Below are 13,921 nucleotides of genomic sequence, written 5' to 3'. Positions count from 1 at the left end.
ACCTGGGGACACACCTGGGAGAACAAACACATCACCTAGTTCGGTAGGGACACACCTGGGGACACACCTGGGACACACCTGGGGATGGGTGGGACACACCTGGGGACACACCTGGGACACACCTGGGAGAACAAGCACAGCACCTGGTTCGGTAGGGACACACCTGGGACACACCTGGGACACACCTGGGAGAACAAGCACAGCACCTGGTTTGGTGGGGACACACCTGGGGACACACCTGGGGACACACCTGGGACACACCTGGGGTGGGGACACACCTGGGAGAACAAGCACAGCACCTGGTTCGGTAGGGACACACCTGGGGACACACCTGGGGTGGGGACACACCTGGGAGAACAAGCACAGCACCTGGTTCGGTAGGGACACACCTGGGGACAGGTGGGACAGCTGGGATATGCCTGGGACACACCTGGGGACAGGGGGGATACACCTGAGCACATCTGGGGTGGGGACACACCTGGGAGAACAAACACATCACCTGGTAGGGTGAGCACACACCTGGGGACACACCCGGAGATGGGTGGGGACACACCTGGGACACACCTGGGGACAGGTGGGGATGGATGGGACAGCTGGGATACACCTGGGACACACCTGGGGACACCTGGGGATGGGTGGGGACACACCTGGGAGAGCAAGCACAGCACCTGGTTCGGTGAGGGACACACCTGGGGACACCTGGGGATACACCTGGGGACGGGGACACACCTGGAGACACACCTGGGGACACACCTGGGACGGGGACACACCTGGGGACAGGTGGGGACACCCCTGGGGACACCCCTGGGCTTTGGGGTGCAGGATCAGGTGCGGCCCTGGCTGCGGGGCTTTGGGGCATTTGGGATTTGCTGCACCTGGGATCGGGGCTGGGGTTTGGGGATTGGGGTTTGGGGTTTTGGGGTTTTGGGATTTGGGGTAGAATTTGGGGTTTGGGGACTTGGTGTTTCTGGGGTTTGGGGTTTCTGGGGTTTGGGGTGGGATTTTGCATTTTGGGATTTGCGGTTTCTGGATTTGGGGATTCTGGCTGGGATTTGGGGTAGAATTTGGGCTTAGGGGATTTGGGGTTTCTGGGATTTGGAGCTTTGGGGTTCAGCAGTCTGGGATTGGGGATTTCTGGAAATTGGGGTTTCTGGGATTTGGTGTTTTGGGCTTTGGAGTGCTGGGATTTAGGGTGGAATTTGGGGTTGTGGGTTTGGGGTTTCTGCAATTTGGTGTTTCTGGGATGGGGATTCTGGGATTTGGGGTAGAATTTGGGGTTTTGAGATTTGGTGTTTCTGGGATGGAGGTGCCAGGATTTGGGTTTTCTGAAATTTGGGGTTTCTGGCATTTGGGGTGGAATTTGAGGTTTTGGCATTCGGGGTGGGATTGGGGGTTTTGGGATGGGGGTGGGATTTGGGGTTTTGGTATTTGGGATTTTGGGATTGGGGTGGGATTTGGGGTGGAATTCAGGGTTTTGACATTTGGGGTTTTGGGCTCAGGGTGGGATTTGGGGTTTTGGCGTTTGGGGTTTTGGGGCTTGGGGTGGGATTTGGGGTTTTGGTGTTCGGGGTTATGGCATTTGGGGTTTTGGGATCGGGGTAGGATTTGGGGTGGAATTGGGGGTTTTGACATTTGGGGTGGGGTTGGGGGTTTTGGCGTTTGGGGTTGTGGGGCTCGGGCTGGGATTTGGGTTGGTATTTGGGGTGGCATTTGGTGTTTTGGGATTTGGGCTGGGATTTGGGCTGGGTTTTGGGTTGGTATTTGGGGTTTTGGGGTTGTGGTATTTGGGTTGGTATTTGGGTTTTTGGCTGCCCTGACGTGCCCGTCCCCGCAGCGACGCTGGACGGGGGCCTGGGGCTGCTGCTGCCCATGCAGGAGAAAACCTACAGGAGATTGCTGATGCTGCAGAACGCGCTGAGCTCCGCCCTGCCGCACCTGGCCGGCCTCAACCCCCGGGCATTCAGGTAAACCACACCTGGGCACAGCTGGGATACACCTGGGCACAGCTGGGATACACATGAGATACACCTGGGCACAGCTGGGTACACCTGGGGAACACCTGGGATACACCTGAGCTCCGCCCTGCCGCACCTGGCCGGCCTCAACCCCCGGGCATTCAGGTAAACCACACCTGGCACAGCTGGGGAACACCTGGGTACAGCTGGGAATATCCACAGACACACCTGGGCACAGCTGGGTACAGCTGGGTACACCTGGGCACACCTGACCTCTGCCCTGCCGCACCTGGCCGGCCTCAACCCCCGGGGCCTTCAGGTAACCCACACCTGGCACAGCTGGGTACACACCTGGGTACACCTGGGATACACCTGGGGAACACCTGGGATACACCTGGGCACACCTGAGCTCCGCCCTGCCGCACCTGGCCGGCCTCAACCCCCGGGCCTTCAGGTAAACCACACCTGGGCACACCTGGGAATATCCACAGACACACCTGGGCACAGCTGGGTACACCTGGGATACACCTGGGGAACACCTGGGGAACACCTGGGATACACCTGGGCACACCTGGGCACACCTGGGATACACCTGGGGTACACCTGGGGTACACCTGGGCACACCTGAGCTCCGCCCTGCCACACCTGGCCGTCCTCAACCCCAGGGCCTTCAGGTAAACAACACCTGGGCACAGCTGGGCACACCTGGGAATATCCACAGACACAGCTGGGCACAGTTGGGATACACCTGGGATACACCTGGGCACAGCTGGGAATATCCACAGACACAGCTGGGCACACCTGGGCACACCTGAGCTCTGCCCTGCCCCACCTGTCCCATTGCCCCGTCTCACACCTGTCCCCCACCTGTCCCTCACCTGTCCCCAACCTGTCCCATCTCTCACCTGTCCTCCCGTCCCTCACCTGTCCCATTGTCCCATCTTACACCTGTCCCCCACCTGTCCCATCTCTCACCTGTCCTCCCATCCCTCACCTGTCCCAGCCATGTCCCACTCTTGTCCCTCACCTCTCCCACACCTGTCCCCCACCTCACCTGTCCCCCACCTATTCCACTTGTCCTTTATCCCTCACCTGTCCCATCTCACACCTGTCCCCATGTCCCTCACCTGTGTCCCATCCATCTCTCACCTGTCCCACCTGTGTCTCACCTCACCTGTGTCCCACCTGTCCCACCCATGTCCCACCTGTCCCTCACCTGTGTCCTACCTGTCACACCTGTGTCACACTTGTCCCACCTGTCCCTCACCGGTGTCCCATCCATGTCCCATCTGTCTCACCTCACCCGTGTCCCACCTGTCCCTCCCCTGTCCCTCACCTGTGTCTATCTCACCTGTCCCTCACCTGTCCTCACCTGTCGGCCCAGGCTGCTGCAGTCGGAGCGGCGGCTGCTGCAGAACGCGGTGAGGAACGTGCTGGACGGGGAGCTGCTGGGCAGGTACCTGTACCTGAGCGCCATGGAGAGGGCGGAGCTGGCCAAGAAAATCGGCACCACACCTGAGATCGTGAGTGCCACACACCTGGGCAGGGGGGACACACCTGGGCATGGGGGACACACCTGAGATCGTGAGTGGGGGACACACCTGGGCATGGGGGGACACACCTGGGCACGGGGACACACCTGAGATCGTGAGTGGGGCACACCTGGGCATGGGGGGACACACCTGAGATCGTGAGTGGGACACACCTGGGCATGGGGGGACACACCTGAGATCGTGAGTGGGGGACACACCTGGGCATGGGGGGGACACCTGTGGGACGGGACAGGTGAGATTGGACAGGTGTGGGACAGGACAGGTGAGGGACGGGATAGGTGAGTTTGAGGTGAATTTTGGGACAGGTGAGGTTGCCCAGGTGAGGTTCAGATGCATTTTGGGACAGGTGAATTTTGGGTAAATTTTGGGACAGGTGAGGTTGGACCAGGTGAGTTTGGGGTGAATTTTGGGACAGGTGAGGTTGCCCAGGTGAGGTTCAGGTGCATTTTGGGACAGGTGAGGTACAGGTGAGGGACAGGTGAATTTTGCCCAGGTGAGTTTGAGGTGAATTTTGGGACAGGTGAGGTTGGACAGGTGAGGTTCAGGTGCACTTTGGGACAGGTGAGTTTGAGGTGCATTTTGGGACAGGTGAGGTGGGGCAGGTGAGGTTCAGGTGAATTTTGGGGCAGGTGAGGTTGCCCAGGTGAGTTTTTGGTGAATTTTGGGACAGGTCAATTTTGGGATAGGTGAGGTTGGACAGATGAATTTTGGCCCAGGTGAGGTTCAGGTGAATTTTGGGACAGGTGAGTTTGAGGTGCATTTTGGGGCAGGTGGGGTTGCCCAGGTGAGGTTCAGGTGAGGTTCAGGTGCATTTTGGGACAGGTGAATTTTTGGTGAATTTTGCCCAGGTGAGGTTGCCCAGGTGAGGTTCAGGTGAATTTTGGGACAGGTGAGGTTGCCCAGGTGAGGTTCAGGTGAGTTTTTGGTGAATTTTGCCCAGGTGAGCCCCTGACCTCTCTCCCCTCCCCCACAGATCCTGGACGACCTCCTGGAGATCGACCGAGTCACCGCCCACTTCTGAGGGACCCAAAATACCCAAAAATGCCCCCAAAATACCCAAAAAATACCCAAAAAATACCCCAAAATCACCCAAAATACCCCCCAAAATCACCCAAAAATACCCCCCAAAAATCCCCCCCCCAAAAAACAAAAATCCCAAAATTTCCCTCAAAAAGTCCCTAAAACCCTCAAAAAATTACCCCAAAAAATTACCCCAAAAAATCCCCCAAAATTTTTTTACAAAACCCCTCAAAATTTCCCCCAAAAAAATCCCCCAAATCCCCAAATTTTGCTACAAATCCCCAAGGAAAAAAACAAAAGAACCAAAAAATTTCTAAAAATAAAAAAAACCTCCCAATTTTTTTTTTTTAATTCCCCAAAATCCCCCCCCCAAAAAATCCCCAAAATATCCCCTAAAAACCCCCCAAATTCCCCAAATTTTGCTACAAATCCCCAAGAAAAATAAAATAAAAATCCCCAAAAATCCCCAAAAAGGAAAAAAATTCTCCCTAAAAATCCCCCACAGAAATCCCCCCAAAAATCACCCCAAAATTTTTTTTTAAAAAATCCCAAAAATTGCCCCCAAAAATTCCCCAAAAGAAAAAAAAACACAAAAACTCCCTAAAACCCCCGAAAAATTATTACAAAAAAAAAACCGCAAAAAACTTTTTTATAAAACCTTCCAAAATTTCCTAAAAAAATCCCCAAAATCCCCAAATTTTGCTACAAATCCCCAAGGAAAAAAAAATCCCCCAAAATTTCCAAAAATAAAAAAAAAAACCTCCCAAAATTTTTTTTTTAAATCCCCCCAAAAAACCCCAAAATATCCCTTAAACCCCCCCCAAAATCCCCAACTTTTGCTACAAATGCCCCCAAAAATTCCCAAAAAAATCCCCAAAAAACCCCAAATTTCACCACCAATCCCAAAAGGGTCCTCAAAAAATCCCCAAAATTCCCAAAAAATCCCCCAAAAATCCCAAACCTCCCCAAAATCCCCGTTTGTAATAAAACACAATTTTCCACTCTGGTTTTGAGGTTTATTGGGGGAAATTTGGGGAAAATTTTGGGGGAAATTGGGGGGGGTTGAGGTAATTTTGGGGATTTTGGGGTAATTTTCGGGGATTTGGGGTTCACAGTGCCTTGGGGTTGTTCACAGTGAATTTTTGGGGAGGGGGTTTTGGGATTTTTGGTATTTTGGGGGGATTTTGGGGCAATTTTGGGGAGATTTTTGGTGGTTTGGGGGAGATTTTTTGGGGTTTTTTTCAGGTATTTTTGGGGCAGTTTTTCTCTTTTCCGGCTGCTTTCTTGGGCTGTTTTTCCTTTTTTGGGCTGTTTTTCTGGTTTTGGGGCTGTTTTTCCTTTCTTGGGTTGTTTTTCCTTTTTTGGGCTGTTTTTCACCCAATTTTGGGAGGTTTTTTTTTATTTTCTTGTGGGTTTTGGGTGTTTTGTGATTTTCTATTTTTCAGGTATTTCCAGGGGGGGTTCCGATGGTTTTTTCCTGGGTTTTTGGGCTGAATTTCGGCTCTTTTAGGGTATCTTGGATATTTTTGGGGTATTTCCAATAATTCTGGAAATAATTTTGGTTGTTTCCAGCTGGGTTTTGGTTTTTTTCAGGTGTTTTCAGGTGGTTTTTACTGTTTCTGGCTGGTTTGGGGACATTTTTTTGCTCTTTTGGGGTTTTTCCAGCTCTTTTCAGATCTTTTTGAGCATTTTTTGTGGCTTTCAGATGCTTTTTTCTGGTGTTTTTGGCTGAATTTTGGTTCTTTTTGGGGGATTTTGGGGTTTTTTTAGGGGTATTTTTTGGGGGGTGTTTCCAGCTGTTTCTCATTGTTTTCCAGGGTTTTTTTTTTTGTGGTTTTCAGATTTTTTTTTCTGCTTTTTTGGCTGAATTTTGGTTCTTTTTTTGGGTATTTTGGCTGTTCCTGGCTGTTTTTCAGGTATTTTCAGGTGTTTTTTACTATTTCTGGCCGATTTTTGGGTACTTTTCTGCTGGTTTGGGTGTTTCCAGCTGGTTTTAGGCCATTTTTACCTTTTCCAGCTGAATTTTGGGGCATTTTTGGCTGTTTTTTGCTCTTTTTCAGGTATTCCCAGGTGGTTTTGGGGAATTCTCAGATGTTTTTTTTCCTGGTGTTTTTTCAGCTGAATTTTGGGGTTTTTTCAGGTATTTTTGGGTGTTTCCGGCTGTTTTTTGCCATTTTTCAGGTATTTTGGGTGTTTTTACCGTTTCTGGCTGATTTAGGGGGGATTTTTTCCCGTTTTGGGCGTTTTTCAGGCGCTTTCTGGGTGTCTCTGGCCACTTTTTGGGGGATTTCGGGTCTTTCCAGCTGATTCTGGGCCATTTTCAGGTGCTCCTGGCCACGTTTTTGGGTGGTTTCCGCTGGGTTTTGGTGTTTCTGGTTTGGTTTTCAGGTGTTCTCAATTCTTTCCAACCGATTTTGGGGCGATTTTTGGGTGTTTCAGCTGATTTTGGGGTGTTTCAGCTGATTTTGGGCTATTTTGGGGTATTTCAGCTGATTTTTGGGGCTATTTTCGGGTGTTTCCAACCAGTTTTGGGAGATTTTTGGGGTGTTTTGGGGTGTGTCCGGTTGTTTTTCGGGTGTTCTCAGGTGTCCCAGCTGATTTTGGGGCACTTTGTGTGTTTCCAGCTGATTTTGGGGTATTTGAGTTGTTCCCATCCCATTTTTGGGATATTTTCAGCATTCCCAGCCCATTTTTGGGGCGTTTTCAGCATTCCCAGCCCATTTTTGGGGTATTTTCAGGTGTTCCCAGCCGGTTTTTGGGCTATTTTGGGGCATTTCCAGCCGATTTTGGGTTATTTTTGAGTGTTCTCCGCTGGTTTTCGGGGCATTCTGGCCGTTCCCAGCTGGTTTTGGGCTGTTTCAGCTGTTCCTGGTTGTTTTCCAGATGTTCTCAGGTGTTCCCAGCCAACTTTTGGGTATTTTTGGGTGTTCCCAGCCAGGTTTGGGGATATTTTGGGCGATTCCAGCCGATTTTGTGGGATTTTCGTTGTTCCCATCCAATTTTTGGGGCATTTTTCGCTTTTTCCAGCCGGGTTTTGGGGCATTTTCAGGCGTTTCCAACCCATTTTTTGAGCGTTTTCAGGTGTTCCCACCCAGTCTTTGGGATTTTCTGCATTTCCATCCCATTTTCAGGGTGGTTTTTGGTTGTTTTGGGTCTTTCTCGTTGTTTTTCAGCTGTTCTCGGGTGTTCCCACCCAATTTTTGGGATATCTTCAGGTGTTCCCAGCCAATTTTGTAATATTTTTGAATATTCCCAGCCCATTTTTGGGATATTTTCAGCGTTCCTGGCCTGTTTTGTAGACGTTTCCATCCAATTTTTGGGGCATTTTCAGCATTCCCAGGTGGTTTTTGGGGGCGTTTCAGGTGTTCCCAGCCCATTTTTTGGGTATTTTGGCTGTTCCAATCCAATTTTTGGGGTATTTTCAGCATTCCCAGACCATTTTTGGGATATCTTCAGGTGTTCCCAGTTGGTTTTTCTGGTATTTTGGGGGATTTTTTTGGTGCTTTTGGGTTTTTCTGGTTGTTTTTCAGATATTCTCAGGTGTTCCCAGCCCATTTTTGGACTATTTTCAGCATTCCCAGCACAGTTTTTGGGGTGCTCCAATCCAATTTCTGGGATATTTTCAGGTGTTCCCATCCTATTTTTTGGGTATATTCAGCATTCCCAGCCGTTTTTGGACTATTTTCACCATTCCCAGACCATTTTTTGGGTATTTTCACCATTCCCAGCCGTTTTTGGGGTGTTTTCAGCATTCCCAGCCGTTTTTGGGGTATTTTCAGCATTCCCGGGCTGGTTTTGGGCTGTTTCCAGCCGATTTTTGGGGTTATTTCAGCCGTTTTTGGGGTGTTTCCAGCCGGTTTTGGGGTGTTTCAGCATTCCCGGGCTGTTTTTGGGGTGTTTCAGCCGATTTTGGGGTGTTTCCAGCCGTTTTTGGGGTATTTTCAGCATTCCCAGGCTGTTTCTGGGTTATTTCAGCCGTTTTTGGGGTTATTTTAGCCGTTTTTGGGCTGTTTCCAGCCGTTTTTGGGGTGTGTTTGTGGCGCCCCCGTCAGGCTCGCAGCAGGTGCTGCAGCTGCTCCCCCAGCGGCAGCGCCCCCCAGCGGCTCAGCAGCCGCAGCGCAGCCGCCGCCACCCGGAACCGGAGCCACTCCAGCCTGGGGGAGGGGACAGGGGGGGTCACATGGGGGGGGTCACACACACCTGGGGAGGGGACAGGTGAGGTCACCTGAGGGGATCACATGGACCTGGGGGGGTCACACACACCTGGGGGGACAGGTAGGGTCACCTGGGATGGGGGTCACACTCACACCTGGGGGTCACCCACACCTGGGGAGGGACAGGTGAGGTCACCTGGCGGGGAGGGGGGGGTCACACACACCTGGGGGGGGGACAGGTGAGGTCACCTGAGGGTCACACACACCCCCCCCCACACACACACCTGAGCCCCTCCCCCACACCTGAGCCCCGCCCCCTCCCATCTGTGCCCCCCTCCCACCGGACCCTCCCCCCACCCCTGCGTTCCCCCACACACCTGAGCCCCTCCCCCACACCTGAGCCCCTCCCTCCCCCTTACCCGAGCCCCTCCCCCTCCCACTTAAGCCCCTCCCCCACACCAGAGCCCCTCCCCCAACTGAGCCCCTCCCCCCTCACCTGAGCCCCTCCCCCCTCACCTCATCCCTCCCCAACACACCTGAGCCCCCCTTACCTGAACCCCTCCCCCTCCCACTTAAGCCACTCCCACCTGAGCCCCTCCCCCCTCCCCCGTGCCCCTCCCCCTCACCTGAGCCCCTCCCCCCTCACCTGAGCCCCTCCCCCTGCCCCTCCCCCGTGCCCCTCCCCCTCACCTGAGCCCCTCCCCCCTCACCTGAGCCCCTCCCCCCGCCCCTCCCCCGTGCCCCTCCCCCTCACCTGAGCGCCAGCTCGAACCTGAGCCTCTCCCAGCCCAGGTGCAGCCGCTGCCGCAGGGACCCCCCGGGACCCCCCCGGAGGCGGCTCCAGCTGCGAACGGCGCTGGGGGAGGGGCACAGGGGTCACCTGGGGACACCTGAGTGACCCCAACACCCCCAGAGGGCACCTGGGGACACCTGAGTGACCCCAACAGCCCCCAGAGGGCACCTGAGTGACCCCAACCCCCCCAGGGCTCACCTGGGGACACCTGAGTGACCCCAACCCCCCCCAGAGGGCACCTGAGTGACCCCAACACCCCCAATGGGAACCTGGGGACACCTGAGTGACCCCAACACCCCCAAAGGGCACCTGAGATCACCTGGGTGACCCCAACACCCCCCAGGGCTCACCTGGGTGACCCCAACACCTCCCAGAGGTCACCTGAGCACACCTGAGCCCACCTGGGCACACCTGTCACACACATTTACACACACAGACAGACACAGACACACCTGGGCACACCTGGGCATACCTGTCACAGCCACACACACACACACACACACCTGGGCACAGCTGGGACACACCTGGGCTCACCTGTTACACACATTTACATACACAGACACACCTGGGCACACCTGGGTACACCTGATACATTTACACACACTCACAGCCACACCTGGGCACACCTGGGCACACCTGTTACACACATTTACACTCACACAGCCACACCTGGGACACACCTGTCACACACATTTACACACACACAGACAGACACACCTGGGCACACCTGGGCTCACCTGTTACACACACACACACACAGAGGCACACCTGAGCTGACTCACACACACACACCTGGGCACACCTGTCACACACACACACACACACTCACACACTCACAGCCCCACCCGTGTCACTCCCGTGTCTCACCTGCGGGCCATGATGCCGTACCTGTCCGCAGGTGCGCCCAGCGCGCCGTGCACGCTGCGGACGGTGTTGATGTTGCGGAACACGAGCAGCATGGGGCGGGGCAGGGCGCGCAGCACCTGCACCATGTGCGGGAAGCGCCGCGCCGCCATGCTCTGCATGTAGCCCCGCTCCTCGGCGCTCAGGTGCCCCTCGGGCGCGCCCCGCAGCGGCGGCGGCGCCTCCAGGTGCGGCCCCGCCAGGTGAGAGCCGGGCGGGCCCAGCAGGCGCGAGCGGCGGCTCAGGGGGCGCTGCAGCAGCATCTCCGAGAAGAGCAGGTAGTCTGGGGGCACAGGTGAGCGCAGGTGAGCTCCAGAGCCACCTCAGGTGTACCCAGGTGACCTCCAGGTGACCCACAGGTGACCTCCAGATGTTCACAGGTAACCCCCAGGTAACCCCAGCTGTGCCCAGGTAACCCCAGGTAACCCCCAGGTAACCCCAGGTGTCCCCCAGCTGTGCCCAGGTAACCCCAAGGTGCCCCAGGTGATCCTCAGGTGTCCCCCAGCTATGCCCAGGTAACCCCAAGGTGCCCCAGGTAACCCCAGGTGCCTCCCAGCTGTGCCCAGGTAACCCCCAGGTAACCCCAGGTGCCCTCCGGGTGTCCCCCAGCTGTGCCCAGGTAACCCTCAGGTGATCCCAGATAAGCTCAGGTGCCCCCCAGGTAACGCCAAGTGTGCCCAGGTACCTCCAGGTGAACCCCAGGTAACCCCAGGTGCCTCCCAGCTGTGCCCAGGTACCTCCAGGTGAACCCCAGGTAACCCCAGGTGCCTCCCAGCTGTGCCCAGTAACCCCAAGGTGCCCCAGGTAACCCCAGGTGCCTCCCAGCTGTGCCCAGGTAACCCCAGGTAACCCCAGGTGCCCTCCAGGTGTCCCCCAGCTGTGTCCAGGTAACCCCAAGGTGCCCCAGGTGATCCCGGATAAGCTCAGGTGCCCCCCAGGTACTCCCCAGGTACTCCCAGGTACCTCCAGGTGAAGCCAGGTATCCCCAGGTGATCCCACATGACCCCAGATACCCCCAGCTAATCCCACGTACCTCCAAGGTGCCCCAGGTGTCCCCCAGGTAACTTCAGGTGCCCCCCAGGTGTCCCCCAGGTGTGCCCAGGTAACCCCAAGGTGCCCCAGGTGATCCAGATAAGCTCAGGTGCCCCCCAGGTGCTCCCCAGGTAACCCCAGGTAACGCCAAGTGTGCCCAGGTACCTTCCAGGTGAACCCCAGGTATCCCAGGTGCCCTCAGGTGCCCCCCAGATGCTCCCCAGGTAATCCCAGGTGCCCTCCAGGTGTCCCCCAGCTGTGCCCAGATAACCCCAAGGTGCCCCAGGTGATCCCAGATAAGCTCAGGTGCCCCCCAGGTAATGCCAAGTGTGCCCAGGTGCCCTCAGGTGTCCCCCAGGTGCTCTCAGGTGATCCCACGTGACCCCAGGTACCCTCAGGTAACCCCCAGGTGCTCCCCAGGTAACCCCAGGTAACTCCAGATACTCCAGGTGCCCCCAGGTACCCCCAGGTAACTCCAGGTGCCCCCCAGGTGTCCCCAGGTGCCCCCGAGGTGTCCCCCAGGTAACCCCAGGAACCTCCCAGGTAGCCCCAGGTAACTCCAGATACTCCCAGGTGCCCCCAGGTGTCCCGCAGGTATGCCCAGGTACCCCCAGGTAGCCCCAAGGTGCCCCCAGGTGTCCCCCAGGTGTGCCCAGGTACCCCCAGGTGACCCCAGGTGTTCCCTAAGTACCCCCAGGTAACCCCAGGTGTCCCCCAGGTGCCCCCAGGTACCCCCAGGTGACCCCAGGTGTCCCCAGGTGACCCCAGGTGTGCCCAGGTGCCCCCAGGTAACTCCAGATACCCCCAGGTGCCCCCCAGGTGTGCCCAGGTGCCCCCAGGTGTGCCCAGGTGCCCCCAGGTGACCCCACGTAAGTCCAGATACCCCCAGGTGCCCCCCAGGTGCCCCCAGGTGCCCCCCAGGTGTGCCCAGGTGCCCCCAGGTAATTCCAGGTTCCCCCCAGGTAATGCCCCACAATTTTGGGGTCCCCTCCCCCCATTTTTATAGGTGCCCCACCTCCATTTTTGGGGTTATTTTGGGATTCTTTAGGGCCCATTTTTGGGGTCCCTCACGGATATTTTGGGTCCCCACACCCAATTTTTTGGGGTGATTTTGGGGTCCCATTTTGGGTCTCGTTTTTGGAGTCCTTCAGGGTTATTTTGGGGTCATTTTGGGGTTTTTGGGGTCCATTTTTGGGGTCATTTTGGGGTCCAACACGCCCCATTTTTTTGTGGGTTATTTTGGGGTCCCTCAGGGACATTTTGGGGTTATTTTGGGGTTATTTAGGCTCCATTTTTGGGTTATTTTCGGGCTATTTCAGGTCCATTTTTGGGGCTATTTTGGGGTTATTTAGGGTCCATTTTGGGGTATTTTGGGGTTATTTGGGGTCCATTTTTGGGGTTATTTGGGGCTATTTGGGGTCCATTTTTGGGGTTATTTTGGTGTTACTTAGGGTCCATTTTTGGGGTTATTTTGGGATTATTAAGGTCCATTTTTGGGGTTATTTTGAGTCCATTTTGGGGTTATTTTTGGGGTTTTTTGGGGTCCATTTTGGGGGTTATTTTGGGTCTATTTTTCTGGTTATTTTGGGTTTATTTGAGGTTATTTAGGTTCCATTTTTGGGGTTATTTTGGGGTTATTCGGGCCCATTTTTGGGGTTATTTGGGGCTATTTCGGGTCCATTTTTGGGGTTATTTTGGTGTTACTTAGGGTCATTTTTGGGGTTATTTTGGGATTATTTAAGGTCCATTTTTGGGGATATTTCGGGGTTTATTTGGGGTCATTTCGGGTCCATTTTTGGGGTTATTTCTGGGTTCCCCGTACACCTGCACCCCGAGTTCCTCGGCCCCGTCCCTCAGGGACATTTTAGGGTTATTTTGGGTTATTTTGGGGTTATTTTGGAATTTTTTGGGGTCCGTTTTTGGGGTGTCTCACCCTGCACCCCGAGTTCCTCGGCCCCGTCCCTCAGGGATATTTTGGGATCCCATTTTGGGGTCCCTCAGGGTTATTTGGGATTATTTTGAGATTTTTTAGGGTGTTATTTTGGGGATATTTCGGGGATATTTTGGGGTCCATTTCTGGGGTCACTCAGGGATATTTTGGGGTTATTTTGGGTTATTTTGGGGTCTCCCCACCCCATTTTTGTGGGTTATTTTGGGGTCCCTCGGGGTTATTTTGGGGTCCGTTTTTTGGGGAATTTTTTGGGGTCCGTTTTTGGGGTGTCCTCACCCTTCACCCCGAATTCCTCTGCCCTGTCCCTCAGGGATATTTTGGGGTGATGTTGGGATTTTTTAGGGTCCATTTTTGGAGTTATTTTGGGGTTACTTAGGGTCCATTTGGGGCTATTTTGGATTTATTTGGGGTTATTTTGGGTCCATTCTTGGGTTATTTCAGGGTTCCCTGTACCCTGCACCCGAGTTCCTGGGCCCCGTCCCTCAGGGACATTTTGGGGATATTTTGGGGATATTTTGGGGATATTTTGGGATATTTTGGGGTATTTTGGGGATTTTTGA

The 13,921-nt window shown here is 54.5% G+C and overlaps 2 protein-coding genes across 9 annotated transcripts in view; one reads left to right on the top strand and one right to left on the bottom strand.

The window, feature by feature from the left end:
* Window positions 1-5,534, top strand: part of CPSF1 (cleavage and polyadenylation specific factor 1) — an 88,745-nt gene extending 83,211 nt beyond the window's left edge. For all 8 annotated transcript variants that reach the window (XM_077189965.1, XM_077189960.1, XM_077189974.1 and 5 more), the window contains 3 exons: window positions 1,835-1,964; window positions 3,340-3,478; window positions 4,482-5,534. In XM_077189965.1, coding sequence (XP_077046080.1) covers window positions 1,835-1,964; window positions 3,340-3,478; window positions 4,482-4,529 — 317 coding nt within the window. In that variant the 3' untranslated portion in view covers window positions 4,530-5,534. The remainder of the gene's footprint in view (window positions 1-1,834; window positions 1,965-3,339; window positions 3,479-4,481) is intronic.
* Window positions 5,535-8,186: 2,652 nt separating this feature from the next.
* On the bottom strand, window positions 8,187-13,370 carry ADCK5 (aarF domain containing kinase 5). The gene is made up of 4 exons (XM_077189982.1): window positions 13,344-13,370; window positions 10,343-10,661; window positions 9,437-9,538; window positions 8,187-8,682 (listed from the first exon to the last, which is right to left on the bottom strand). The coding sequence occupies exons 2-4, from the start codon at window positions 10,639-10,641 to the stop codon at window positions 8,577-8,579; spliced, it is 507 nt and encodes a 168-aa protein (XP_077046097.1). The 5' UTR covers window positions 10,642-10,661; window positions 13,344-13,370; the 3' UTR covers window positions 8,187-8,576.
* Window positions 13,371-13,921: the final 551 nt, after the last annotated feature.

Source organism: Agelaius phoeniceus, chromosome 1, assembly GCF_051311805.1.
Source record: "Agelaius phoeniceus isolate bAgePho1 chromosome 1, bAgePho1.hap1, whole genome shotgun sequence".
NCBI classification, from domain to species: Eukaryota; Metazoa; Chordata; class Aves; order Passeriformes; family Icteridae; genus Agelaius; species Agelaius phoeniceus.
The sequence above is the reverse complement of the archived record's forward strand: the minus strand, read 5'-3'. Positions and strand labels throughout refer to the sequence as shown.

Excerpts from the sequence above, each read along its gene's own strand:
- ADCK5 (XM_077189982.1), bottom strand. The coding sequence starts at position 10,641 with ATGCTGCTGCAGCGCCCCCTGAGCCGCCGCTCGCGCCTGCTGGGCCCG. Across the intron at positions 9,539-10,342 it reads TACGGCATCATGGCCCGCAG|CGCCGTTCGCAGCTGGAGCC; the intron begins GTGAGACACGGG and ends CCCCTCCCCCAG. Across the intron at positions 8,683-9,436 it reads AGGTTCGAGCTGGCGCTCAG|GCTGGAGTGGCTCCGGTTCC; the intron begins GTGAGGGGGAGG and ends CCCCTCCCCCAG.